This window comes from Stylophora pistillata, chromosome 5 (genome assembly GCF_964205215.1).
Source record: "Stylophora pistillata chromosome 5, jaStyPist1.2, whole genome shotgun sequence".
Classification (NCBI taxonomy): Eukaryota; Metazoa; Cnidaria; class Anthozoa; order Scleractinia; family Pocilloporidae; genus Stylophora; species Stylophora pistillata.
Genome location: NC_142523.1, coordinates 1,930,535 through 1,958,224, shown reverse-complemented (window position 1 = coordinate 1,958,224; position 27,690 = coordinate 1,930,535). Strand labels below are relative to the sequence as shown.

Here is a 27,690-nt window from a genome sequence, read left to right as displayed (position 1 = left end):
GGAGTTTCAAAGCTAAGTTTACAGTATTTTTTCTAAGTTTTGCCTTTTTACGCTGTCGATTTGACTCACGGCGAAAACATTGTAAAAGTTAACGGCATTTTATGGTTTCGTCGAGGTGTCCGCTGACCAATAAAATACTGTATCGTGCCTTAAAAAACGTATTTCCGCGGTGTCGTCCATTTCACAGTTGTGTGCTCGGTTGCCAAGCCTTTGAATGGGAGTGAGGCTAGGGACGACCTTGTTGTGATACAAACCTTGCTGCCTTTCAAATGTAAATCATTTTGTTATCATGCTAACTAGATACAGGTCTCTATCACAACAAGGTCATCTTTGGCCTCACTCTGAATCAAAGGCTTGGCAACTAAGTACACAACTGTAAAATGGCCTATTACTTAACAAGTTGTTAGGAGGACTTAGTGTTCATGCATAATATGATACTACAGTACTCTCTCCAACAGATACTTATCACCTATTTCTTGGATGTATTAAAATCACACAAAGCTACGTAACATGAAAAAAACCTCTGAGTTAAAGGATTACAGGAGCCAATAAAGACATTATAATGGGACAGAACCGTAATGAGGCATGCCTCATTACGGTTCTGTCCTTGTGTACCGGTTCACAAGAGCCAATACAAAAGACCAAACAATACACAATAGCTAACCGATAACTCCGAAACAAAGAAAGAACAATGGTAATTCCCTTGTGAACCGGTACACCAGGACAAACCCTCATTACACACGCAAGTGTCTCGTCCAGTTTTATAATGAGCATGCTTGGTAAAAGGGGTGTGTCACCCTGACATCAAATCCTCTTCGTGTTTTTTTTAACACAAAATTGAAATTGAAATTGAAGCTTTTTGTTTTTTTCATCATAAGTACATGAGAAGAAGTTCACTGTATAAAACAGCATAAATTAACCCAGGAATATTCCATGTCCAACAAAAGAAGAATACAACTTAGCCAATAGGCCAAGAAAATCTAACTGGAGGATTCTGCATATAGATGCAGGGACTTCCATGAATTGATGCTCAATGAATACCCAGCACTTTAAAACCCTTTACACCCCAGCATCAGTATGCATGTTCTCCATACTGTTCTCCGTATATTTCCTAAGGTGCTGACAAGGAGAATTTGATTAACAATCAAGAACTTCTTCAGTTGGTGATTATTTCCTTTCAATACTTGTCACCTTAATGTTTGATTTAAATCTCTCTTAAAGGTAAACAGGTTTAAGTAAGGATTTTTAAATGCACCCTTTTACCATGAGATTTAAAGGTTCACAACTTAATTTACTCAATATATCCTTTATTGTTAGAGAACAATAACTCTGTGCCATAGAATGAGTAAACTGTAGGCATGCTCTCATAGGGTACAGCCACCTGGAAGGTCTGTGTGGTATTTCTTGTGCCACAATTTTGCAGATCTCCTGCTGACAGGTAAATTTAGACAGTGCTTATGAAAAGCCTGCAAGATCCTCAAGAACCAGTGTGCATGAGAGCCTATTGACAAGGCTATAGAACGGAACGAACACACACAGTTCAAAACAAAAGAATGTATGCACTTCCTTAATTGCTGATTGATTTTAAACCACAAACTAGCATAGCCTATAAAGTCAACCTCTAAAAAGCTCTTTACACATTGACTCATTTACTTTAATAAATACATCATCAATACATGCATACACCACTAGTATCTAGAATCAATTGGCTATATCATAAATGACCAATATAATGATAATTATAAAGACAAAAAGTTCAAAATCGTTCTCCTAAATGACATGTCCTTGGAAATAAATCAGACAAATATTGGAAATCTAATACTATTGTTGTTCATCTGCATACATCAAGTGTTACTTGAGTCATGAACCAGCTATTTTTCATTAAATGTACCAAACCCTTGTAAATTCTCAAATAATCTGGCTTGTACAGTAAAGAAGCCTGTGAGTTTAAACTTAATGCTTCCAAATTTGGTATATAAATCAAAATAAACTGGTCAAGTCCCCCAAAAAAAGAAAAAGAAAAAAAAGGAATGTTGAAAAAACAAAAAAAAAACACCTGATATAAAAAGTATAACTAAAACAAAATTGTTTTCCCTTTTACGTCAACATGTCATAGGAGAAATTCCCCCCACCCCTTCCACTTCTATCCCCTATTTCATTGAACCCTATGATTTATGATTTAAAATACCCTTACACCGTAACTCGTACACACTTGTCCTATTTAGGTCCTAAAATATATGCCTACTTCCAAAATAAATGAAATCCCTGGGTATGTAACCCTGACATCAAATCCTCCTTAATATATTTGTTAAAAGAAAGGAATTTAGTACAGTTTTCATTATGAAAAGTAGAAAAAGTACATCATAGAGAACAGCATAAAGTAAGAATATTCTCCATGTCTAACAAAAAAAAAAATTGGCTTAGGCCAAGAAAATTTAACTTGAAGATTCTGCTTCATAGATGCATGGTCTTTGATGAATTGATGCTCAATGAACACCCAATGCTTTAAAACCCTTTACAGCCTAACATCAGTATGCATATTCTCCATACTGTTCTCTATACATTTCCTAAGGTGCTGACAAGGAGAATTTGATTAATAATCAAGAACTTCTTTAGTCAGTGATTATTTCCCTTATTCTTGTCACAAAAAAATGTTTGATATTTAAGTCACTCTTAAAGTTCAACAAGTTAAAGAGAATCTAGAAATTTTTTTAAAAGCCAACAAGGATTTCTAAATGCATCCCTTAACAAGAGATTTAAAGGTTCATAAGTCCAAGAAATTGAAGCTTTTCAAAATCAATTAACACTAATAAGGGTCAAAAGCATACTAAGCAACAAGACCATTACACTGATTACAAATGCTGGTCCTTGGTTGGGCAGAAGATTTCCCTCATTGCACTTATTGCCATCTGAGCAACACTTTGCTTTGCAGTCCACTGAATAGCCTAGTGCTTCCTTTGTTTTACACTCCCCAATGTCCCTTTTGCTGTATGCATTACAGAAGTCTTTCTTGTCACATCCCTTTTTAATAACAATTGTTACCTCATCTCCCTTCTTGTACTTTTCATCTACCTGATAGCATACCCCATTGGGGTCAGTGCAATTAACTACCGTCAACTTCTTTTGACAATCTTCATAGGAAACACTACTTGAACAAGATGAGCACATTAAAGGCAAATCTGCAATAATAATAAAAAAATAAATTTCTAGTAAATATACTTGACATACCAGCGTTCAAAGCTACACACTGTAAGCCACCCAGAATTAAACTTCTGGCCCCGATTGTTCCAAGGATGGATAATGCTATACACTGGATAAATCTCTATCCAGTGGATAGCACTGTACGTCTTGGTTGCACTTATCCACTGGATAGCGATTTATCCATTGAATAGCGTTATCCGGCCTTTGAACAACCGGAGCCTGGTGTTTTTAAAATTACTGTACACCTTATGAAGACTCCAGTCACCCTGGAGCAATCAGAAAAAAAAAAGAACTGGAAAAGATGTTCCAGCACCAGATGATCAATCATTGTTTACAAAACTAAAATTAAATCACATCTCTTTTGTTTCACTGGCCCCTGGCAAGGTGTTGGGACATATTTACAATAATACAGTGTACATAACTGTTAACCTGAAGCTTTCCCTTTGCTTTATAAACATTTATATGGAATGTACTAATTAATAACAATTTCAAAAATTGCTGATTTGAGCAGTATACTTTAGGCATGTGGTATATAATAATTAACCTTGTCACAAACTACTGTAGGTCACAGCAGAGTTCCTTTTAGCTTAAGTGTAGAGCTTTAGAATAATGGAATCAATGGTACATGTAGTGTGTACCAAATTCTAGTTTCAAAAGAGATTATATCTGTTTAACTTAATAAGCACTTGATTCCTACATATGAATTTATACCAACAAATTTTCACTTTAAAGATCAATTGAGATCGAAACTGTACGAGGACAAGTTTGCCTGCCTCGCTCAGGAGATTCTTTTGATGGATATCTATTTTGTAACATTTTGCTAATAACACTAACATTTAACAGACCTCTCAAGTCTCACGATTTTGTCATGAGACTCACGATTTTCAGTTCAATCTCACAGTCTCACGACCAGACAGACAAATCTCATAATAAATAGAGGCGCAAGCTTAGGATAAATTTTTTGTATACTTTCATTTTTGGCTTGCTAGTGGTGAGTTTTTTGTGCCAATTCCGTGCAAATCCATAACAAACCAAGCTGTTACGTTCTTCATCTGTCTGCTCGCTGGAAACACCGTGAGACGTCCATGACCATATATAGAACACCTGTTCCAAATTAGGTCATCATAACCAGTCTCTCGCATTTTGACATGACACAATCATTATCAAAATGGCAGCAATTGTTCGGCAATTGATGAACCTGACGAATGTTATATTTAAAGTTTATTTCTGTGTTGTTAAGGTCCACGCATGTTTTAAGTAAATTATGAGCAGGACAAAAACACCCTTTCTCTTAATTTAAGAACCTGTGTTTACTTGGTTTTGTCTGCTGGTCGACCAATCTCCAGATTGTTTTACATCAGTCTCCAGATTTTTGGTGTTTTGAGGTTGAGAGGTCTGATTTAATGTTCAGTGTGTATGAATCACGTTACATAAAGAAGTATTTTGGGCATGCTTAAGCTTGCAGGTGTAATGAATCTGTGAGGGTTACTGGCTATTTAAGATTTTGTAAGCTATGCAAGAGCCACTTGAAGGCATCATTTTCAACTTTGCTTTATTGTTTGTTCACAGCTGAATTTTCTGTGTGATGATTAACCCTCACTGTATCCTGCAACAATAAACAAGATGTCCTCTCCAGCTGCTGGGTTTGTGTTTATTGAGATTAATCATAGTTGCAAAATAATTTAATTTAATTTAATTCAATTTCAGGGTGTTTCAAGGTCAATGTAAGTAATATGCTCATTCTTCACTGTGTTCTCTTTACATTTCCTTTAGAAGTTGCAGTCAAAAATAATTTGTTTTTGAAACAATCCAAAGTTTCTTCAGTTGGTGATCAATTCCTTTATTCTTATGACCTTTCTGTGTAAGGAGAAATGAGATGCTGGTCACTCTAGGGGAGCAAAGGATTAATTTAGCCATATCACATGTACATGTAATTGCAGGACTCCTCGCTGTAATAAAATAATCATCATTCTCTTGATGATAGCTTTAAGAAGACATTGAAACCTTATGTAATCTCAGTTGAAGTTTGCCTCTTATCTTTGTGAGGTACAGGTCTTGGGTAAAATTAATACCATTGGAATCAAGTGAAAACAAAAATCCTTCTTTTATCAAAGTACTACTGCACTTAAAGAGTTGCTTATCAGGAAAATCTGGTGATGGGAAATTTCTTGAGTTGCATAGACATGCTAATTAAGAGACCTTGAAACTATAGTATTGGTACCTACTACGAAATCCTATGAGGACAGCATGTGTTCATGCTATGTCATGTACATAAAGATTGTGTACATGTAGCTGTGCTGCATATGACCAACAGGCCATTACTAACACCATTAATTATTGAAGTTGCATTCCATGATGCAAAACATAAAAAGTTGAGAGTAAATGCTAGCTTTAGCAGTGAAAACTAGCAAAGCTTCTGCACAGCCCAGAAGTTTAAAAAAAGTAGAAGCAAAAAAAATTTAAAATTTTACTGTTGCAATATTTTTACCCATAAAAATTCTGTATACTGTCTTATTATCCAACTACACCTAGACGAGTACAAATAACGCCATAGATGAGTACAAATATCATGCTGTATTTGTACTCATCTATTGTAGAGTACCAGTTAAACAGGTTTTCTCGCATCGCACAAGTGAAGAATTGGATTGTAGTTGCAAAAAAAAAACAAATGGCTGACAATTTGAATCGACATATTTCCGACGACAAAGAGTCAGAATGGCTGGCAAATATAGATCCAAGTTCATTAGATGAATCGAACGAAGAATAACAGCTTGATGATCAGAAAATTTCTTCATTTAATGAAGAAAATAGAAACAGCAACACAACAATGCGCCAATTCTGTTCCGCTTCACATACTTCTGTCACACACTCCCCTGTAAATAAATATCTGCAAAATTCGCCCACACTGAAATAACAGTTTAGCATGTTGGATAATAAATAACTTATTAGACATTTCGTTGTGTAGTATCGCTGAGTATTTTTACTCGTTATTTGTATTTTGACTTGCCCTACTGGCTCGTCAAAATACAGCACAACTCATAAAAATACTCAGCGATACTACACAACAAAACGTCTAATAAGATATATTTATTGTAAAATAACTCCACTACAAACAGTGCACTTGCCTGGGTTGAGAAGACTCTCCTTGTTACACTCATCACCATTAGAGCAACACTCTCCTTTGCAGTCTACTGTATAGTTGTCACTTCTCTTACCATTGCAATACGAATTGTCCCCTTGTCTGTAAGCAGCACAGTCCTCTTCATTAAGACATCCCTTTTGAACCAAAACTTCTACATCGGATCCATTCGCAGATCTCGCTTCCACCTGGAAACATTTCTGGTTTGTTCTGCAATTAATTACTGTCAGGTTATTTTGACAGTCTTCGTAGGAAACAGTACTGAAACAAGATGAGCACTTTAGAAGTAACCCTGCAGAAAAAGTGAGAACAAGTTTTACTGCCTTATTCAGGGAAGCTTTTCTTATGTTGAGGCCAAAGACTTGAATTTAAAGCTGCAAACTAACTGTATTATAATTATTTTGTTCCAAGGTCTTTGTTTTGTGTCCTACCTCAATAAATATTAGAAAAACCATCATTTTCGCTATAATGGCCCCATTATGTCCAATTTCTTAATACAGTCATGTTTGTCTTTAATTTTAGCATGGTGGCCTTTGGTAAAAAGAACATTCAATTTGGAATCACAGTGAAATTAAAAAATATATAATCAATACAGTGCTTTCAATAAGACCCGGCACTCGCCGGAGCTCCGGCGGGTACTCTGTTGTGAGTGGCCGGGTATATTTCACCGGGCTCAAGTCACAGTCACCATGCTAAGTCGTAATGAAGTCTCTTTCCGGCAGGTGTTGTACCAAGGTAGCCACCTATTTTAAATCTTATTGAAAGCATTGTCAATATATAATTTATATCTTATTTAACATTCTGTTGTGTAGTATCGCTCTGTAATTTTACAAGTTGTGCTGCATTTTGACTAGCCTGTTGGGCGAGTCAAAATATAAACAATGAGTAAAAATAGTCAGCCATACAATCAGTACTCACCAAAACATTTCAATAGAGATTTATTATCCAACACACCCAATTGATATTTCAATGTAGGCAAATTTCGCAGATATTTATTCACTGAAAGTGTGTGACAGAAGTATGCCAAACGGAACAGAATTGGCACAGCATTTTCTTAAATGAATGATGAAATTTCACTGTCTTCTAACTGCTTTTCTTTGTTCAATTTATCTACTAAATTTGGAGCAATATTCGTCAGCCAATTTTCCAACTCTTCATCATCAGAAAAATAATTTAAATTGTCCACCATTTTTTCGTAACTTCAATCCGATTCATCACTTACGCAATGCGAGAAAACCTGTCTAACTGGTTCTCTGGAGCACAAATACCATATGAGATATTTGTACTCGTTTTGGGGATTACTCTACCAAACACACTTGGATAATTAGTATATATCTGGTATACATGTTTATATTTGACAACTATTCGCTGAAGGCGAGGTGATTATAATCATCGAATAATCGTCTCGGGGATTATTAAACAATATTCACTGAACCTGAGGCGAATAATTGTTTTAGTATAATTTCAGAGCTGAACAACAGAGAAATTTCTAAAATCATAATATTTTAGTAACATTTATTAATGTCATTAAATTTTACTTTAACATTTTATATAAACCATGTGGAGCGGTTTATATAGCCTCATATAAGGAACCGCTTGACCAATCAGATTGTTGGAAACTCTTTGTTCAGCTCTGAAATTATACTAAATTTCTATAGTAGCTGCAAAATTACAGTTCAATATAATTATTTAGAGATAAGAATTCTCTTGAATTGCAGAGACACCAAAAGACCATGAAATGATGACATGTGCACCTTAACTACTACAGTAACTTAAAATTGTTTGTTTGTTTGTTTTCTAACTTTCATTTCACATTTGACATTTTGGCTTTGTCTGACAAGTTTACCACTGGCCTCTGAAGTAAAATTTTCTACGGAGGCCCTTGTAATCCCCTACCAGCCTTGTTTCCTCAAAAACCCAGTAATTTACTGATTTTTCTTGAGAATAGTAATGCAGGTCTATTAGCCTCTAAAAGAGTCCATTCCACTTGTATTCCATCTTCTAAAATTTCTTCGGTTCAAATTTCAAAATTACTCATACATTAATCTTTAATGTTCATTAACTGTATACTCAGTACTGCAGCTGCCAGCACTTCACAACTGTAAAGCCTGGTTCACATATGATCCCAGACGATCCCAGGCAATCACACTCTATTGCCAGCAAACATTGCCAGCAAACATTGCCACACTCAATTGCCAGCGAACACGATCGTGTCCAATCAATTGCAATCGTAGGAATAGAACCATGTTCTATTCATGCAATCAGTTGCAATCGTCTGTGATGGAGTGCAATCATATGTGAACAAAGTTCTGCGATCATACGATTGGAATGTGTCCAATAATACTATGTAAGCGGCATGATACCATGACAACCAGTTGTTTATCAACTTTTACAAGTGCATGTGTTTTGACAAGATGGGAGGTGTAATTGACACGGAACAGTTTATGGAAGAAATTAGAAAATACGATGTTTGTTCAATCGCTTAGTAGCAAAGAATTCTCTCTTTCTTAAGACTTTCTGCACCAAGAAGTGACATTTCTTCTTTGATCTAGCAGCGATTCTCCATTTAAGTAAAGACAACAGAAGCAGAATGTTAACACCTATTAAAAGTTCAGCATCCTTTGCATTTATGTTGGTTGACTGGAGTTACATTGTATTACCACTGAATGGTAAACCATGGACTCGGTTGTCACAGACTGCTGCAATCGGCTGGGATCATATAGAAACATGTGATTCGTGATCTTTGGTTGAGTGGTTTCAGCAATCATTCCATCGCCTGCGATTATAACCAGGCTTAACAAATCAAGAGCTACTAGAATCTACCGAAAATATTACAGAAGATCACTATTCCAAACAGAAGATCACTATTCCAAAACAAAACTATTGTCTCAAAGATAATCTTTTGTTTTTCCATTGTTTTCATGGAACAAAGATTGAATGCATAATAAATATTTGGGGTTATACGGAAATCTTGCCAAATTTCCTTTAGGCAGGGTATCTGCTACTTTTCACACTGTAGTATAACTGGTGTCTCACAAAATACTTGATTGAGCGAATTAATTTTAATGACTGCGCCATTCACGTGCAGGTCGCGCACAAAATGCTATTAGTATAATTTCAGAGCTGAGCAAAGAGTTTCCAGCAATCTGATTGGTCGAGCGGTTCCTTATATGACGCTATATAAACTGCTCCACGCGGTTTATTTAAAATGTTAAAATAAAATGTTAATAAATGTTACTAAAACGTTATGATTTTTGACATTTCTTTGTTGTGCAGCTCTGAAATTATACTAAAACAATCATTCGCCTCAGGGTCGGTGAATATTGTCGAATAATACCCACGACTTCGTCTCGGGGATTATTCGACGATATTCACCTCGCCTTCGGCGAATAATTGTTAAATACAAGTACAGGTGATTTACTGACAATGGTTTTATTAAAGTTTGCTGTAAGTCATAATACAAAACATAAAGAAGTTAAGAACTAAGCGCTAGCTTAAGTACTGATATTTAGCAAAGCTTCTTCACAGATTCCAACAATTCAGGATTCATAGAGTTCTTAGGATGCGGAAAAAATATTGGATTTCCACTGCCGTAATATCTCTATGGCACAAAACAATCGAAACCCTATCATCGTAATGACAGGGTTGTAGCTAAGAAATTACACTGCTGGCTGAAATTTCAAGTGAGGCGACTCAAAGATGGTGAAGTGTTATCTTGGAAGTGTCCGTTTTGTATGTTAAAGGCTAGAAATTTGAACTTGCCGCGTCACTCGCCAAGCTTTGCGTCACTAATGTATATGTTCGTGAAACAAGGGAAAACTACAAGGATTAGCAGTAAAACTGACTCTTAAACGGCAAGATATTTAAACAAGAGAAAGGACGATGTCAGATTCCTTTCCTGAGCTTACAGCGGCCTTCGAACTCTCTGACATGACATACCGCACGAATGTGTAGAGTATTTCGCTAAAGAAATATCCGCTTACCTCCTGTCCAGAGCGAGCAGAAAAAAGCTAGACCCAACACCAAAGCGACTTTCATCTTGTATTCCTGGTAGAAAAACTAAAGAAAGCTGAATAGATTATTGTAACAACTATGACAACCACGCTTACTTCTTCGACGCACAGCTCAATGTCGTCAGAACTTACTCGAAACCGTATCATAAAGAGTCCAAGGGCCACTTTGGAGGGTGGGGTAACATATTTTTGTCACGAGATCACAAACATTTATTTTCACATCTTATCGTTCAACTTCATGAAGCATACTTAAGGAAAGAAATTTCAAACATCACTGTTACTTCAAAATGGCTTTAAAATGACGTAAGAACATTGAATAATGGAGAAACAAAATCTAGCCTAACTCCTCTTCACTAAGTAAAGTTATTAATGACCAAGTGGGCGAATTGTAAATATTTCCTTAGTGTTATGACGTCATCCATTTAACGACCTGTTTATGTTAGTGTTATGGTTACAATCACAAACCTTTGCAATTATTAACGAATTATTAACATTTATTAACCCCAACACGGTAGCAGTGTTACTCAATCTCGTACTTCACACCTTCAGAATCAAGTAAAGCAAATGATCGTAACAGGTAAGCTGCAATTTCAGTTTTAAAGAAACTAACGCCTAAAAACTTTCGCTTTGAAATTTATTTCCAGGGGAAACTTCGCTTTCGGGGTTTGTGAAATACTTTCAGTCTTATTTTTACAAAAGCCTCCATATTTTTTGAGGTTGAGAAGGGGGGAGGGGGTGGGGGGGCACAAAAAAAAAAAAAAAGCATTGCACAATCTGAAGGAAGTAAAAAAATCACAAGAAGAGTAAAACTCTAACAAATCTTTATTCGAACACCATGAATAGTTGAAACATTTCAGCGGGGGGCTGAACGGATACACGAACACGAGTGGGGAAGAAATTTACTCTGAATAAATTCATTTATTGTCTTCAAATTTAAAGCTATACACAAGACCTTTTTGAGTGAATAAAACTATTGATGTTAACCTCAATTGGTGCTAACATTTTAGTTTTCTGTGATCAGGATGTCAACAACAATTGAAACAAAGATTTAGATTTTATTTTCTGAAAAGTGCACATAACCTTACTTTCAGAATTTTTCCACGACCGATATCCGTTATTTGTTACGACGAATATGAGAAAAATCTGTATTCAGCAGCATGATTTACAACACTCGACTAACACACAACATGTCTTTGCTTGCTTCCTCCACCGTATTTTCCATTGTTATCGATACTTGCGCGCTGATTTCTTGCCAATTATTTCCTTATTACTCTCATTTGGGCAAGAGATTCCTTCATCTTCTTCTGCGTTTATTCCAATGACAACCTCATTACGTGGAGCCACGGGTATTTTGCAGGATTTGCGATCCATTGCCATTGACGTTGTAAGTGTTAGTTCATCAGAAGAGGCCGGCCGTAGACTTAAAATTGAGGACGGCTGCGTAGCAGATGGGTGTGGTGAAGAGGAGGGTTCTGACAAAATCGCATTTGGCTTGCACGACTCTGTAGAAGAAGTGATGCGATCCAGTTCCATCGACGAGGTATGTGCCAATTTATCAGAAGAAGCCGCGTTAAGGACCAAACTGATGAACTGTTGAGGGCTAGATGGGTGTGGTAATGTTGTTGTTTCAGGGATGGTCAGAATTGAGGATGCAGTTGGAACAGTGGTCGAGAGGGGTCTTGCAGGCAGTGGGTCAGAAACTGTGATCTCGTTCAGGCTACACCTTGAAATTGACTCATGTAAAGAGAATTCATCGTCACGACCTTCAAATTCAGGTGTCAGTGAAAATACAGATACGCTGGTGAGAGATGCAGACCGAGATGTTTCAGCTGGTGTGGACACGTCTGATTCAGACAGGGATGACGTCGATAACCAAGCCTCCGTTAATTTTGGATCCGGATTCTTATTGCCGGTCCAAATCTCTGTTCCAGGGTTTTTGGTGTTTTCAAAGACAGCCATTAGGGGAGTAGATCTTGGCTTTTCAGTCAAAGTCCATATTTTCTGCTCCTGTTGTGTACCCGTAGACAGAATAGTCGAATAATGGTCCGGTTTCATCCACTTGGGAGATGTCCACGATGTCGCTTTTGAGTTACCTGTTTTTGATGAGTTATTTTTACGCTCCAGGACAGCCCGGTCAAAGATGATTTCCTCTTCACTCAACTCTTCGCTCAAGTAACCATTTGGAGGAATGTTTAAACCGAATTCAGGGTTACTACGTCGTCTCCAGCGGTTGTTATAAATTCTCCTATTAAAAACAAATATATAAAATAAAGTAAAATAAAAATTTAAATCTCAAATTTAAACTCTCTCTATATACTGTTTTGCTTCAGCATATTGAAAGAGCAGAGATGTGAACCAAACTTGCTTTTAAAGCGACCGAAAGAAGACATCTAGTTCTGGTCTCTAAAGTCGAACATGCGCCGAGATTTTTGAATAATATTACTTTAATATAGGGGAAGCCCAAAAGGTCAGGTTGTGGTGCGGGGGGGGGGGGCGGGCGGGGGGGAGGAAGAGGTGTCGATGTGACAATTTTCCGCGCGTAAAGTGACGTTAAGTGGCCTATATCACTCCTATTCACTGAGTATCAGCGGACTCGTATATATCTTTGCGGCGAGAAAAATCGGCACTGAATAGATTATTAATTTTAGCAGAGAGTAATCAGCGCTAAATTCGCCAGCTGGGTTACTTATCAAAATAATATTATTTCATATGACATAGATTTTTAATTTCAAAAGCTTCTAGGTAAAGCCTTCTACGTACCTTAAACGAGGAACGACGGTAAGAATCAGGAACAAAATCAAAATTCCAGCCAACACTCCTGCAAGGCTTGTGGCCAGCGGACCTGATCGTGGCTGTTCCTCAGCTGAGGAATAACAATTCTTTCCTTTTTTAATGACACGCTCGTTTTTTGTATCCTCATCAGATCCTGTTCTGGCATGATCGTAAGGAAGTTCTAAACGTAGCCCTTCAGACTCTTGAGTTCGCGGGGTAACAAGTATGTTGGGAGTTGGTGTTGCTGTGGTGCCGCCAGGTCGGGTAGGGGCTAGTGGTGCTGCTGTAGTCCCGCCGCTAGGCCTTTGCTTTCCAGTGACTGTATCTGGTGGCCGAAATTTATCTTTACCACTGTGTGCAGATTTTTCCGTGTCGGTTTTAGTAGCACCACTTCGATTTAAAATCCTTTCCGAATTTGTGTATGGCGTAGGGGTTGACGGGATGATTTTTCCTTTAGAAGATACTGTGGTCAATTGGAGAGCCGCGGGTCTCATTTCTGTTTTGAACGATTCGAAAGGTTTGCTTGTGCCCAATGTTGAAATTTTTGAAGGAAACACAAATCTATCCTTCCCTTTGTTAGATCCTTTAGCAGAGGAATGTTTTCGAGCCTCTTGTGATGAAGAGGGCATCTTGTGTTTTTTTGCTGCACGTCTCACAACAAATGTTCGTATGAACGTGGCGGGAAATTTGTCGATCTTGCTATCTGTGGGATTTCTGTTTTCAAACTTCGAAGCATCGTTTGACGCTGGCAAACCCTTTCCGCCAGGGACATGACTAATCATGTCATCATCAGATGTGAATAAATCTGTGACAAGAAAAAATTGTTCGAGAAGTGTGACAGTTCAATCAGGTCATGTGTAGGGAAAAAGGAGCAAAACAGAAAAAAAAAGTTTCTCTGACGCTTGGAAATTCAAATGCCTTTTAGTTAGCTAAGATCTCGCAGTATTGTGAGGTAATTCGATTTTCGTCTTTGCTTTTATTGTTTCATTTTTTTTTTTTTTTTTGCTTTCTTTCCTTTGTTTTGTTTTGTATGTCTTTAGAGTATGCGGTTTGAAGTGTTAGACGAAATGCAAGCGCATTATCCTGTTTTCATCAGGCCACATGGGGCGTTAAATTCGATGAGCTTCGATCCAAACGTTTCTTTTTAGACGCGGACAGCAGCCGAAAGTTTCTTACTTCAGGTGTTTACCACAGCTTTTTGGTCTGTACAGTTTGGTTTAAAATGCTAAAAAAAATAACCCATTGGTTGATCCGTCGCTGTCAAAGTGCGCTACAGTTACCGCTTGCTTAAAAACAGCTCAAGATGTTCTTTAACAGGCGGAAGGCATCATGCTTAAGATTTTTATCAAATCCTAAAGCACTATGGCTGTAACACTGTTGAGCTGCTCTTCAATAAGGTTCAATAATTCACTAGCAAATTTCCAAAGTTCGACTCATTGTACCGGTGATTCTTACCTTTACCAACTGTATATGTGATCAGAATGCACAATATGATCAGGGTGGGAACTTTTTCCTTCTTCATTTTTGTCTTTGGCTATGACCTGTGGATAACACAACGACTTCTCAAAGCAGAATGAACAATTTACGTCACAAACGACTCGTTAGTGACGTCTAGAAGGTTTTTGGGCGCGCGCTCGCGCACGAGGTAACACTCGCGACACACTCACTTATAGTAACGCTAGACACGCAACTTGGCATCAGCGTCCTAACCGATTCACAAGAGCCCTCTATCTTCAAATGCATTTAGGAGGCACATTGCAATAAACCATAAATTTTGGTTTGGATGATGCGCTGATGACAACCATTACAAATGTATAAAGATTGTACAAGTTTGGCTCACTCCTTGCTTCCCCTCCCCGCTTTGTGTGTTATTCGAAAACACGTGGGATGTGCATGGTCCAATTTATCACGCCCAGAGAGGTAGAACCTGGAGTAGGAGTTTGGATGATTAGTACAGAGAAAGCTCTTTGGGAAAAAGTAGGCAGACGATTTATTTGACACATTGGGAGCATTCCCCGGGCACTTTTACATAATTATGTGATCGAGAGGCTTCTTGTCGCCCAAAGTACATGTACGTCTGGAAAGCTCAATAAACACATATCAGCCAGAACGGAGCTCGTGATGCGTATTGGATCAAGCCCTAACAAGAACTGAATCATTTTAGCCTCTTCGCCAAGCTTTTCCCAAGAAACTTAGAAACAACATTGGGTATAAGAACCTGGTGACAAGCGCTAAGCACGAGGGGCTATGGGAAGGGAAAAATGGGTGCGTTCCTATCCACTTTTTTTTATGTTGTTTTGTTTTGTTTATTTTTATATTGTTTTTGTTTAGCTCTCTTCTCTCTAACAGCTTTTGCAGTCGTTACGGTGGCCAATTTACGATTTGAACTTTGTTGATATATCCATAGCTAGACTATGGCAGATGGAGCAAACGTCATTTGAAGACAGGTGATGAAAACACGAACACAACAGACAAAATGCTGTAAGGAAGGGACGTCACTTTTCTATCAGACGAAGATCGCACTGGGACTGGTCTTGACCTCGTTGCATGACCTGACAAAAAATGTAAATAATATTCAAATGGGTATATATATTTTTTCTTTGCTGTGACAGAAATTAATAATAGAATATTTCTAACCAACTAGTATTTGTTTGAAGGCTGATAGTTTCTAAAGAAACTGTTTGGGGTTGCGTCGGTGGGGGTAACGAAATAATTTGGATATATCAACAAAGTTGAAATGGTAAATTGGCCACCGTAACGATTACAAAAGCTGACGTTTCGAGCGTTAGCCCTTCGTCGGAGCAAAGGGCTAACGCTCGAAACGTCACGGTGGCCAATTTACCATTACAACTTTGTTGATATATCCATAATATTTGTTTGCTTTCATTTCTTGAATCGTCTTTGTACCATTCCTCTCATCGTCTGATCTAACTCTAAATCAAATATGGCAGTCTTGCAAACAGTTTTGAACTTATTGTGCCAAAGTGCTACTCTCTTCCCACAGATATTTAACAAATGGTAAACACCACAGCGTACACTATTGAGTTATGGATGCACGCGGGAGGTTGCTAAGCACGAAAGAAGCGTAAGAGTCGCTCGAGGCGATAGCCGAGAGCGACTCTAGCTTCTTGAGTGCCTAGCAAACCTCCCAAGTGCATCCATAACGCAATAGTGTACGCTGTGGTGTTTACCATTTGTTTTATAACATAACATTGATACATTGTAGCTAAAGAGTTCCCTTTTATTTAACAAATCTTACGCGACCAGAAAAAAAAAGCGCGCGCGGAAAAATAGTCTTTGCATTTGCTCACGTCAGCAGCGTACACCCATGGGCAAATGGGGGACGCTAAATTGACCAATCAGAGCGCGCGCTTTACTTTGGTTATGTTATAAAAATGGTTATCATTGAGTTACCAGAGGAACATCAAATGTTGAAGATCATTCATGTTGAGTTCGTTGTATTCCTGTGCCTTACCTTCAATCTTTTGTTTCCTTGCACTGTGATTTCTCGTTCTATTTCCCTTTGCCTCCTGCACAGTTATGGTGTACTTTGAACGGTAGTAACACGTGAAAGGAACGTGCAATTTGAGCCCTTTCGATACTCCCACGTGTGATTCATTAAGTGACCTCGCAGAATTCTCCACAGCATTTGAAAAAGAAATGTGGTGGCCTCGGGTTCCGCGAGTTGTCCCGCAGCCTCGAAAAGGTACTCTAAAGAAAGCACTGCCGTTTGCGACAGAGTATGGCTTACATGATAACCGCCGTAAACGCAGAGTAGATGGCTCGATGTTAGGAATGTCTCCTAAGTCGATTTTCAAAAAGATGAAGTTGTGAAGGCATTGTAGCTGAATTCTTTCTTTGGGTAAACTCGGTGGCGAAGATAGAACTGAAAAATTAAATATGTAATGCTAGTCTTTAGAACACAAACATTGCAAATGTAACTAGGCTAATGTTCCTAATGGTTTTTCCTTGATGGCACTTTTCTAAATTTTTTGTTCGAGACATTCCCTTTTACGGTAATAATGTACCTTATAAAATTTAAAGTATCTCAGTAAATTGCCTGAAGAACAATACTGGCGTGTTAAGTGTGGAGTGTGTAGGTGCGTGTACGTCCAATTTCGTTTTTGTTTTGATTTCCTTTTATTAAAAGGAATAGAGACAGCTTTACCCTAGACCCTCATTATTTTCTATAATTTTTAAGAGATTATAATGGGACGGCTCGTTCTTAGCTGTTCCTAACAAGATATGGAAAAGACCTAGATTTATTATATAATCTAAGTAATGATTTTTTTTTTAATATGAAGGTCACAGTGTTTCAAAATTAATTATATGCCTATAAAATAAAATTTGCTCACAGCTTAACGTCACCTTCACGGAAGTCTGCCAAATCAATGCAAGCTGACAAACAGTATTTATAATTTATCTTGTAATTTGTTTTGATGCAATAATAAGGTTTGAATTCCTTCGTAATTAGCCAAAGTTACAAGAAATAAAAATTCTTGCTCAACTGCAATTTTTTCTGTGGTATTTTTTTTTTTTTTTTTTTAAGAAACATCATAATTATCCACTCAGTCGAAAAACTATGTTTAAGTGCACTTTCAACAAAAGTAGGTAGTTTTTAAGTCTCGAACACAGAAGTCTGCTTCTCTCATAAAATTTTATTTCAGGTTTCTATAGAGCTTCTCGTAAGGAAAACGCACGATGTTCATTTTCAAAGTGGAAGTCTAGTTGGGTGCAACGTTTCTTTTGATATGAGATTTTCCATTTATTTTTCTGCGTGAGCGATAATGCTCATACATTATTGAACGTTTGAGTGTTAGACTCGTAATATCGGTCAAAATGCTTTAAATGTTTTTCTGAGGACATCCAAGTGTTCATTCTTTAAAAAAACGAATTTTGGACCAATACTGCTCGTTCCAATTGAGCATAAATTGTGGTTTTCAACAAATTTCGTATTATAAACTTGTGAATGTTTAACCATTCCTAATAATTCTTTTACTACGGTATGAAGTGTACGTTCGTAGCATCACACGTTAATCACACGGGTAGCAAGATTTGAAGTTGATGGATTATCTAGTGTTTTTGTATCAAGTTTCGGTTATATTGGCTTGAGAATGCACTTCAAGTCACGAAACGTAATAATTTGTATTTAAAAAAAAATGAGAAATGAAAACAACACCAAAAATAAAATGAAGCAGTCCAAGAAAATGTGAATTATTTAACAAACTCCCACACCTTTGTAGCTTTCCCATACCTTTGTCCCATAGCTTTGAATAATTTTTTTTTTTAAACAAAACCTGATGTTACAAAGACCGGGGTTGAAATATATAGAAAAAGGATACAAATTAAAAGAAAAGCAGAATTAAGAGTCATTTTCAACTACAATACAACGTGAAATTATATCATAAGGCATTTTTTTCATATCGCCGTACAAGCATCTTTATCAAACACTTCGTCAGAGCGATATCATGAGCCTACCTCCAATTACGTTTGAAGTTACCGCTGCAGCCAAAACAGCGATGATAAAATACGTCTTCATGTCTTGTACAGCGACTCACTGGCCCACTTGTACGAATGTGCTTAGTTTCCAACCTCGATTTTCATACTTGTCTATCAATATCGAGGTGATATCTTATTCACTGGGGTCATATTGGGGAAGAATTGTCATTCCAGCCTTCCTAACAAAGTCTATTATTTAGAGAAACAGAAAATGGTTTCAAAGAAAAGGATTGGCGAAGATTATTGCCGTAGCCTCGGAATGAGCATAACTGACGTAGAACGGGAGAGGCGCCAGGCACGTGCTGAGGCAACGCTGGTCAGAATTTAATTGGTATTGCTGGCAAACCTGCAGGGTCGATGCAGACAAACTGTGCCATTAATTTGGCGATTATATGCAGAGGCTCTCTATTTTAAATCATTTTTTCCTTTATTCTTATGAAGATCTTTAAACGTTAACCTGAAGTTTCTTTCTGGGTGAAAGTGAAGTGAATGATTTTTTTCTGAAAGAATAACATGGAAAATAATTCCTTACTGCAACCTCCATCGCTTGGTGTATGGAAAAGTTCTTCAATTTACATACCGAAGAGATCACCAGCTGAAATTTTCTCTAGATAATCTGAACAAACAAACACCTCTGATTTCTGTCAAACAATTCCTTTGTATCTTATTAGTGAAAATTCTCTTTATTCAGGGAAAGATTGTTCAACTATTGCATCATCCAATTGGCTCAGCAGGAGGAGGTTTCATCTCTTTGCTGTTGTCAATGGTCTCCACCTTTGGAGGAGGAGGTTTAATCCTCGGTAACTTTGGAGGCTTGCGGTTCTCATCTGTCTGAAGTGTCATATTATAACCAATATCCTCTCTGAGCTGATTAATGGGCCTGGAGGCACTCCATGTAGACTTGACTTCATACTCTGTTGTTTCCTCAAACTGACCTGCCATGATTACAAATAGACTAATTTTTAGTTGAAAGTTGAAAGTAATCTAGGTTTGCATTGATAATGCTTTACTATGCTCTGTAATTAAAGTAAAAAGAAGGCACTAATCTCCTAATCAATAAAATCCAAATTTAAAACGATTCACGACTTCATCCATCGCGTTTCACCGGGCTTCAGGCAGTTTGGTCGCATCCACTCAGAGTTCCTATTGGCTCTTTGGGATGTTTTCTTAGTTCTGATTGGCTGTTTTGATTACTTTGCCTTTGGCTATTACAAGACTCTATGAATGTGTTGTAATATATAAAATAAATCACTTTTATCTTTGACTGACAGGTGAAAAAAATGCAGTAATCACCACCGATATTTATTAGTTTAAACAGAGAGAGAAGCTCAATAAAAGAATTCGAAGTGACGCTTCTTCAGTGTTTGAAGTAATACATTTCCGATTTTATCAGAGGAGTTATAACCAGCTGACCGCCAGAAGCCAATGTTGGCAAAAACGCAAAGGTTAGAGCGACGTCAACTTGCTTTCCTTAAGTAAACTTGATCACGTTTGATATATTTGAGCTACAGATAATGGGTGACGAATTGATCTTCATGTTTAATTTTTTTTAAGACTTAATAATTACGGAAGCTCCTTTTACCCCAATATAACCCAGTTAGAACCAATTTGCAACTGACCTGTCATGGTGAATGTGTACAGATCCTCGTTGGTAAGGATGTCAATGAGTTCCTTGGACGCAGGGTACCTTTGCCTCATGGCATGCCATTGCCAGGGAAGTAAGTTCTCTTCGCTTTGTTCCTTCAATGCTTCGTAAAAAGCCTTCTGTGCGTCACCAAAGTTGTGCTTCACGACTACACGGTCGCCGGATCCGCGATGCTTCGAATGAAAGTTGGTAGAATCTCCATTATAACCACCTCCCCATCTCATGTAACCCTCCAGAATGACTGAAAACTTGGGAAGAATCTTGGCCGTATAAGGAAGTGTAACTTTTTGAGGCTTTTTGATCGCACGCCATTCGGAGAAAGATCTTTCGTGGAAAAAGAAAAAAAAAACAATGAAAAGAAGGTGATTTTTTTGCTGGCCATTATAAAGGACATAAATTAAGTCCATGAGCTTCATAAAATATTATACGAGATTGTTATACATTCTTGTATGTTCAATCTGTAGTCATTGCAGTAGCACGGGGCGATTAGAGGTATGCAGGACCGCCACTCTTCTTGCAGGTTTGTCACAGCTTACTACTCCATCCTTTACCCCCACCTTTTTTCTGGGTTTGTCCAACAACTCGCTGGTACTCATCAATACTCCCGGATGGAAAGGGCACGGGTTTTTTACCCGATGACACAATTTAACGACTGCTGCTAAGGCTCTAGTGTACGCAGAGGTTCCCATTTAGATACAATCGGTGAACCTACACATCTTCCGCATGTTATAAATCTAGAGGAGGAGATGATCTATTTTAACAAGGAATCCATGCGACACTTCTCAAAAAACCGCTCCTATATCATACACAGTACTTATTTTTGTCACAAATCTTAGTGACTCTTCGCGTCTGATAAAAAAAGGCATGCATTGGCAAGGTCAAGTCTTGACTCTAAGTTCGTTCTTCTAGCAAAACAAGGGATGGAAGAATTGTATCTGTTCTCACCTCTTGGGTAATTCCTTTGACTCAGTTATCTTGATGATGTGCCAGTCTTCGTCCGCGGAGGAATCTTCCTCATCTCCGCCCCATTCGTACTTAAAGTCTGTTTTAGCTGAAAATCCCACACCACCAGTTGTACTCGGTGGCTGGTATTCCAAACCCACTTCGAGACCAAACTTCGAATCCCAGGTGGTCGTCTTAACATTCTTCAAAGTGCGAGCGACTCTAAATTCCAATTCAACTTCAGGTGAGTATGGTTCATCTCTGTCATTTATAGCCTTCCTGGTGAAACTTTGCAGAAACTTTTCGTCCTCTAAGCTAAAAGTCTGTGTCTTAGATTTGCCAAATATCACGTCTTTCATGGCAAAAGTGAAGTTGCCATAATAAATCTTCAAGCGAACTTCTTTCTTTGGTCCTTCTCCAAGACATGGATCTCTGTTACTGGACTCCCAGGTGTCTCCGTGTCTCTGGAAGTCCTCCCCAGTGTACTGCGCCCAGCATCCCCCTGCCCAGGCGTAACCAAGGTAACCACCCAACTGACCAAGGTAATTCATGGTAGTGTCCATTACACGCTCTTTAAGTTTTTTAATCGACGTAAGTGGTAATATTTCTGCAGGGGAAAGACATTTAGATCCCATTAAGATCATATTAGGATCCTATTGGATCCTTTTAGACAGTTGGATCCTTTTAGACTATTAAGTTACTTAAGTCACCATAGCTCGAGGGTTTATCGCAATATACAAATCTCCTTAAAGGGATGGAAACGACAGACGTATTGTATCTTGCTCTGCGATTAAACACACAATTGTAAACGCAAACTATTGTCGAGCCATGCTACCATACCTGAAGCCATTTTGCAGCATTTGAACTGTACAATGTTAGACAGCTGGTTTTTTCCTGATGTCGTTTTAAGCCCAGCAATGAAGTGTCCCTCTTGTTTGCATTCACTGAGGCCAGCTTTGTTGAAGGAATTACTGACATCTTCGTTGTAGCATCCATTATATTCGTATGGATGGTGAGAAGGTTTGCAACACTTGCCCCATTCAATGTTTCCAATGTTGTGGTTTTCTCCACGATATAAACCACGAAGGAAAAATCCAGGAGGACAGAGGCTCCATCCTTTACTACTCAAAGATAAACACGACCAAAATCAAGTTGCTCTTCGCGGAACCATAGACAGATACAAAGTCTTTATTGATCAAACTACTCCTCACTCATTAGCTTCGGTTGCTTTTGCTTCCTCCTCTGGTCGTTTTGTCTATATAAAAATAAACTCTAGTCGTTCTAGATGTGTAGTTATTCTCTCCAAGAATTACCCACATTTTCATTAACGAATTAGCGTAAACGAAAATGTGGGTAATTCTTGGAGAGAATAACTACACATCTAGAATAACTAGAGTTTCATTTTTATATAGACAAAACGATCAGAGGAGGAAGCAAAAGCAACCGAAACTAATTAGTTCCTGGAAAAATTGGTGGTACCTATATAAGTTATGGTAAAAAGCTGAATGTGTGCACAGGCAGTGCAAGTGCCTTGTACTGAGCCATCAAAAGTAGCTCCAGCAGTTGTTGTACGTGCAAGAGTTTCCGTGATATGTTAGTCTTACCCACTTCCCATCCTGTCAATCCAGTTTGGCATTTGGCATTGTGTTGGAACGCTCCAGAAGGTTTGATCGCGTTGACAGCATTTTGTCTTTTTAAGACCAAGTAGCGAATCATCATCAGACCTTTCAAAGCCTTTGATATAGTAGTAACCATCTCGAGATGAGCAACTTGTAAAACCAGATTGGCTAAATGAACTACTCCAATCCTCCAGATTACATTGGGCTGCTAAACCTGCAGGCAGAAGATACCAGAAAACCCAGGCTACTCAAGAAAACGGTCGACAAAAACATTTCCTCTTTTCTTTCGCACTAATAGTAGTTCCAAAATCTTCGGAGGATTCTTCCATCCTTCGGTGAATGCTATATTTCTCATCAAATATCAATCAATCCTCGCGGAGTGTAACTCTCGAAAGGTAACATCTGTAGCGAATTCGTCATTATACCTTAAAATTACATTGCTTTTTCATATTATCCTAATGAAGAACGAGTCAAGCCATCATGTCTGTTATAAGAAAAATGACAGAAAGCTTGGATGATGCAAAATAGGCAAATGTTATTTTCGTGTTGTTTTTTTTTGTTATCACTTACCATCATGAATGAACATCAAGGACCATACGAGTAAAACCGGTTGTGTTATATCTTTCATTTTGTATGGTACTGTATTTTATTGTCCACTGAAATAAAGACTTTAAGAACAAAGATGTTTATAAAGGCTGCGATGTTGGATGTATACATGCCGGTATGCTTATAGAGCCCGTGCATCAAGGCCAGGTTGTTCAAATTACGATGAAGCTAAGCCAATACTTAAAAGTTAGATTTAAAATAGTAGTAGGGAAGTATGACATTTACAAAATGGGGGATAAAGATCCTTTTAGAAGATTATTCACCGTTTTCGTATCATTTTCTCTTAGCAACCTACTGCAGAAAAATGAAATCCATACCCACTACCGTGATCTGCTTTTCTTTGTGCCTTTCTTCAATAGACACCACGATGTTGACAATGGTAGTGGTTTTTGTGTCAGCGGGATATTTTGTCTTACCTATAAAACTAGACATGAACGTTTCCCTCTTTAAAGTTATGGACTTTTCTTTAAGATTCGAGGCACTGGTAGAATGATAGAGCTCACCACACGCAGATCAACTTGGAGAGGAACATGGTTTATATACGCCAGTGAGGACTGAAAATACTTTGTACAAAACCATCTATGTTTTGAAGAAGTCTTTGTGTGACAATTAAGTAATCTATTCTTTCTAAAGTAGTTTACTTATTGATTACATGATCACACCTGACCTCCTCATAATTACTCCTCCATCCATATAGCAGGTCAATCGATGTTAAGCGAAGGAAAGGAACTTTTTTGGCAATCGTTTGAAGGCAGTTGAACAATTATAACCTGATTAAGTTCTTGTAAAATCGGTTGTTGGCATAGCATGGTATCAGTTCAACAGTCTACACTTTAAAGTTTTAAATCAGCCACCCAAGAAACAGGTTTTTCTAAAGGTAAGCAAACAAAGGTTATTTTTCAGGGAAGCGTTTCAATATGTGCTCTAACTCTTTTAGGTTTTGTAAATAATCTTTATGAAATAAACTTAATTACATAATTACGGCTATAAGTCTGCGTCTTATTTATCGATAAACATCTGATGTAATTGATAACGACAACTTCATTTTCCTTTTTATTGTTTGTTTTTTTTCCGCTGAACAGAATTTGACAGCTTTCTGTACGCTCTGTTGAAAGGTCATGAGTGGAAATCAATAAAACAAAAGCATTGTAATAAATCTGTCATGATCGCTAATCCGTTAACTTTCATGATTTGCCGACAAAAGTACGATGTCTGTCAAAAGTCTGCGGACACTGTACTATTGACTCTGTTGGACTTAAAACAATTGTAGAACCTAGCCATCACAAGTTTCAAATATGTCGCAAAGATTCAAACGGTGAGAGTGCCATTTCAGTTACTTTTTATATTAGTTCTTACAAAAGAATTGATCTGTTGCAAGCGAAGACTGAGAAATGCCTTAGTTTGTTTGCTCAAACTCCATTCAGCCAACGTCGGGGTCCTAATTTTTGACATGCCTTTCATTTGGTTGCCTAATTCGAAGATTATCTCATTAAGGAGAATGAAGATTACACTTATGGTCGTACAACGCGATTAACTGTCGCACATTCTCCACAGGTCTATCTCTACTCGTCAGTTGCTTTGCCACCCTTTTCAGCCCAGTATGGCGATGTATTTTTCATGTTTAGCTTTGATTGTGCTTGTGATTAACAATGCGACATCAGAAAAACTCAGCTGTAGCACTGAGAGGCAATTCGTCAAGGATCTTGAAAAAGATGGTTACGCTGAGTGTCCAGATTCGAAGCTCTACCTTGAAGGGCTAGCAGTAACAGCAGCAGGAGAGAACTTGAAGGACTTAACTGCGGGGCAATGCTGTCAACCACCACCTCCTCATCCTAATTGGCCATACACCTGTCACTCCTCCGACTGGGACCTCAGCTTTAGCAAGTAATGTAGTAATTTTCCCATCAATGTAGCATACCTATACATTCCATTCCCCTTTTGACAAACGACAAAGCCAAACCACAGCTGTACTATCTTCAGGTCTCATGGCGAGAGAGGGTCGTTACAAGAACCTCTTTATCCTTAAGGGAGATTTTAATATAGACAACGCGAAATGGCTCGAAAAAAAGAAAAGTTCTTTGCTATCGCTTGAGAATTTACATAGGTTAGGTTCTGCAGACCTTGTTCCCTCATGTTCAGTTATTCTTTCCTTTCATTTTTTCACTCTGACCGGTGAACTACCAGTCTACGTTTTCCACCTCAATCGGCAGAGGAGCACATCCACCTCTCCTCTCTCAATGCAAGATCTTCTTAATGCCAAATTTTTCCCATGTGCAGTTAGAACGATTAGAGGAGCTACCAATTAGTTATCGCATCTGTTACAACGCTTTTTGTAGTTGTAGTTTTCTTTATTGATTGGTTTCCCATGATCCTTTTAACTGTTTGTTTTGTTGCACAGAGAGGGTTGGGCCACATGCCCGTCGGGGTTCTTTCTTCGCGGGTTTCATCGAGGATCTGGTAGCGACCTTAAGAGTATTAAGTGGGGAACCTGCTGCAAACCTGCTGTGCATCCATACTGGTACCCAGACTGCTATGACGAGGACGTAGGTCAAGGCAACCTGAGGCAGTGCACTCGGGACAAGTTCCTCTTGGTGGGATTTTACAGAGGGGCAGGGGAACAGCTTTCGAGCATCACAAAGTTCCGGTGCTGCAAAATGCTTGAGGGTAATCTGGAACAGATTCAAAACCTCAAAGGGGTTCCCATATAAATTAATTTTTCCCTTCATTTCAAACACCAATTTTCATGTTAACATCATCTCTTATATCACTTCAACTGAAAACTGCGGCCAGGACATGCTTTGTTACCGGAAACCAATACCATCAAAATAGAGGAAAAAATGAATGTATCTGGATGTCACAAAGAGAAAAACAGTTCCAGTCCTAACAGGATTTACTCTACTGTGGGTACAAAATTAAGCTATAAAAATCATCTACGTTACGTCAAAAATAATTTGGTCTAATAATGAACTTACACTTTAATATTCCTAGAAGAGAGAACTCTGACGTCACTAGAACAAGCAAAGTCCCGTATCATGGACGTCACCTTGAAGAATCTAGGGTCGTTGGCGCATGCGCTGGGATACGGTTGGACTGGTGGCTGCAGAAGCAGGTGGCCTGGAATTGATTTTAAAAGAGATGGGGATACATGGATATCTAACTATCAAGAACCTTGCGAGGGATTCAAGTCAAACGACCGTCTTAAGATCATTTACGAAAATTTCTCTTTTAAAGTCAAGAATATGGACTACGGCAAGCCTGTTGTGGACTCCATGAAGCCAATTCTTCAAGATGTTGGGGAGATAAAGAACAAAGATTCTTTGCCTTCTAAAACTACAATCACTCGTGAGATCAAAACCGTGCGAACCGTGATCCATTCGTCAACAAGCAGATGGAAGTCTGGGCTTGGTGCTGCCATCTCACTAAAGTATACCTCTGGAGTAGCTGCTGGAGTTGTGGCGGGTACCTTCAGTGCGTCAATTACCTTGTCAGGTGAACGAGAGAGCGGTGAGGTGAATAAAGACGAGAATGGACAAATAACCTGGGATATCATGAGAGTAAAGGAGCCACAAACAGTCAAAGGGCTCAGTGGGACAAAATATAACATAAACGTGGCCAGGAAGAACGTGACTGTACCCTATACTGCTACAATACAGGTCCAGTTTAGCGCTAAACTGGTAGGATTCCTCCGTTGGGGTGGTGGCAAAGGAGGCGACAGTCCAAATTTCCATGAAAAATATCAAGGTTCGGAAGACCGACCCGATTTCTCCTACGCTATAGGAAGTTCCAGTGAGCCTTTTTATAAGGTTTTGAAGAGGGAGAGCCAGAGAGATGATAAGCCTTGGTTGTGGAACGATATGAAGCAGCAGTATGGTGAGTGGCTTCCAGGAGTCATCGAAGCCCTCACTGACGAAACCCTTTACGAGTTCAAGTTAGAGGGAAAATTCTATGACGTGTCTGGGCTGAGTTGGGATGTAAAATGGTCCGACGTACCGATTAGCTAAGAACTTTCGTTAAAACGACACCATGGGATAAGGGTTTTTTTGTTTTAATTTATGATAAACATGTGCACTTGTTTAGAAAAGTGTTTTTCAAGAAATGACTGAAAACGAATAAAGTCAAAAAACGATTACGCCTTAAGGATTAGCTCACGTACCTTATTTGTACGCTTAGTTAAAGTTGTGTAAGAGGCGGGAAACAAAGAGGATACATAGAAGATACCTTTGATCGTCTTTGCTGCTTGGCTATGAATTTAAA

At 38.3% G+C, this 27,690-nt stretch overlaps 5 protein-coding genes across 6 annotated transcripts; 1 reads left to right on the top strand and 4 right to left on the bottom strand.

The window, feature by feature from the left end:
* Positions 1 to 1,290: 1,290 nt before the first annotated feature.
* Positions 1,291 to 10,506, bottom strand: LOC111339212 (uncharacterized). The gene is made up of 3 exons (XM_022945808.2): positions 10,324 to 10,506; positions 6,327 to 6,632; positions 1,291 to 3,179 (listed from the first exon to the last, which is right to left on the bottom strand). Exons 1-3 carry the CDS (start codon positions 10,376 to 10,378, stop codon positions 2,797 to 2,799), a joined length of 744 nt encoding a protein of 247 aa, XP_022801543.2. The 5' UTR covers positions 10,379 to 10,506; the 3' UTR covers positions 1,291 to 2,796.
* A 651-nt stretch (positions 10,507 to 11,157) lies between these two features.
* LOC111339185 (uncharacterized) lies at positions 11,158 to 14,731 on the bottom strand. Its single transcript, XM_022945778.2, has 3 exons — positions 14,581 to 14,731; positions 13,114 to 13,930; positions 11,158 to 12,598 (listed from the first exon to the last, which is right to left on the bottom strand). Exons 1-3 carry the CDS (start codon positions 14,645 to 14,647, stop codon positions 11,578 to 11,580), a joined length of 1,905 nt encoding a protein of 634 aa, XP_022801513.2. The 5' UTR covers positions 14,648 to 14,731; the 3' UTR covers positions 11,158 to 11,577.
* Positions 14,732 to 15,091: 360 nt separating this feature from the next.
* LOC111339220 (uncharacterized) lies at positions 15,092 to 18,920 on the bottom strand. Its single transcript, XM_022945818.2, has 3 exons — positions 18,604 to 18,920; positions 16,601 to 17,011; positions 15,092 to 15,677 (listed from the first exon to the last, which is right to left on the bottom strand). Exons 1-3 carry the CDS (start codon positions 18,662 to 18,664, stop codon positions 15,559 to 15,561), a joined length of 591 nt encoding a protein of 196 aa, XP_022801553.2. The 5' UTR covers positions 18,665 to 18,920; the 3' UTR covers positions 15,092 to 15,558.
* Positions 18,921 to 19,030: 110 nt separating this feature from the next.
* On the bottom strand, positions 19,031 to 24,136 carry LOC111339213 (uncharacterized). Its single transcript, XM_022945809.2, has 7 exons — positions 23,853 to 24,136; positions 23,401 to 23,498; positions 22,816 to 23,044; positions 22,052 to 22,332; positions 21,215 to 21,818; positions 20,244 to 20,593; positions 19,031 to 19,559 (listed from the first exon to the last, which is right to left on the bottom strand). The coding sequence occupies exons 2-7, from the start codon at positions 23,456 to 23,458 to the stop codon at positions 19,339 to 19,341; spliced, it is 1,743 nt and encodes a 580-aa protein (XP_022801544.2). The 5' UTR covers positions 23,459 to 23,498; positions 23,853 to 24,136; the 3' UTR covers positions 19,031 to 19,338.
* A 35-nt stretch (positions 24,137 to 24,171) lies between these two features.
* Positions 24,172 to 27,573, top strand: LOC111339200 (uncharacterized). 2 transcript variants are annotated; one of them, XM_022945792.2, is made up of 4 exons: positions 24,172 to 24,313; positions 24,991 to 25,320; positions 25,835 to 26,100; positions 26,425 to 27,573. In XM_022945792.2, the coding sequence occupies exons 2-4, from the start codon at positions 25,037 to 25,039 to the stop codon at positions 27,435 to 27,437; spliced, it is 1,563 nt and encodes a 520-aa protein (XP_022801527.1). In that variant the 5' UTR covers positions 24,172 to 24,313; positions 24,991 to 25,036; the 3' UTR covers positions 27,438 to 27,573. The 2 variants fall into 2 exon arrangements, with proteins under 2 accessions (XP_022801527.1, XP_088615533.1); XM_088759407.1 differs by lacking the exon at positions 24,172 to 24,313 and adding an exon at positions 24,627 to 24,751.
* The last annotated feature ends 117 nt before the right edge of the window (positions 27,574 to 27,690 follow it).

What these genes read in the sequence shown, in the direction of transcription:
- LOC111339212 (XM_022945808.2), bottom strand. Translation starts at nt 10,378, where the DNA reads ATGAAAGTCGCTTTGGTGTTGGGTCTAGCTTTTTTCTGCTCGCTCTGG. An exon ending in CTGCTCGCTCTGGACAGGAG is followed by an intron (nt 6,633 to 10,323) that starts GTAAGCGGATAT and finishes CTTTTTCTGCAG; the next exon opens with GGTTACTTCTAAAGTGCTCA. An exon ending in GGAGAGTCTTCTCAACCCAG is followed by an intron (nt 3,180 to 6,326) that starts GCAAGTGCACTG and finishes TTATTATTGCAG; the next exon opens with ATTTGCCTTTAATGTGCTCA.
- LOC111339185 (XM_022945778.2), bottom strand. Translation starts at nt 14,647, where the DNA reads ATGAAGAAGGAAAAAGTTCCCACCCTGATCATATTGTGCATTCTGATC. An exon ending in CACATATACAGTTGGTAAAG is followed by an intron (nt 13,931 to 14,580) that starts GTAAGAATCACC and finishes TTCTTGTCACAG; the next exon opens with ATTTATTCACATCTGATGAT. An exon ending in ACCGTCGTTCCTCGTTTAAG is followed by an intron (nt 12,599 to 13,113) that starts GTACGTAGAAGG and finishes TGTTTTTAATAG; the next exon opens with GAGAATTTATAACAACCGCT.
- LOC111339220 (XM_022945818.2), bottom strand. Translation starts at nt 18,664, where the DNA reads ATGAAGACGTATTTTATCATCGCTGTTTTGGCTGCAGCGGTAACTTCA. An exon ending in AACTTCAAACGTAATTGGAG is followed by an intron (nt 17,012 to 18,603) that starts GTAGGCTCATGA and finishes TTAATTTTTCAG; the next exon opens with TTCTATCTTCGCCACCGAGT. An exon ending in AAGGAAACAAAAGATTGAAG is followed by an intron (nt 15,678 to 16,600) that starts GTAAGGCACAGG and finishes ATTTTTTGTCAG; the next exon opens with GTCATGCAACGAGGTCAAGA.
- LOC111339213 (XM_022945809.2), bottom strand. Translation starts at nt 23,458, where the DNA reads ATGAAAGATATAACACAACCGGTTTTACTCGTATGGTCCTTGATGTTC. An exon ending in ATTGACAGGATGGGAAGTGG is followed by an intron (nt 22,333 to 22,815) that starts GTAAGACTAACA and finishes ATCTTTGAGTAG; the next exon opens with TAAAGGATGGAGCCTCTGTC. An exon ending in TCAAAGGAATTACCCAAGAG is followed by an intron (nt 20,594 to 21,214) that starts GTGAGAACAGAT and finishes TTTCCACGAAAG; the next exon opens with ATCTTTCTCCGAATGGCGTG.
- LOC111339200 (XM_088759407.1), top strand. Translation starts at nt 24,732, where the DNA reads ATGTCGCAAAGATTCAAACG. An exon ending in ATGTCGCAAAGATTCAAACG is followed by an intron (nt 24,752 to 24,990) that starts GTGAGAGTGCCA and finishes CATTCTCCACAG; the next exon opens with GTCTATCTCTACTCGTCAGT. An exon ending in GTGCTGCAAAATGCTTGAGG is followed by an intron (nt 26,101 to 26,424) that starts GTAATCTGGAAC and finishes TAATATTCCTAG; the next exon opens with AAGAGAGAACTCTGACGTCA.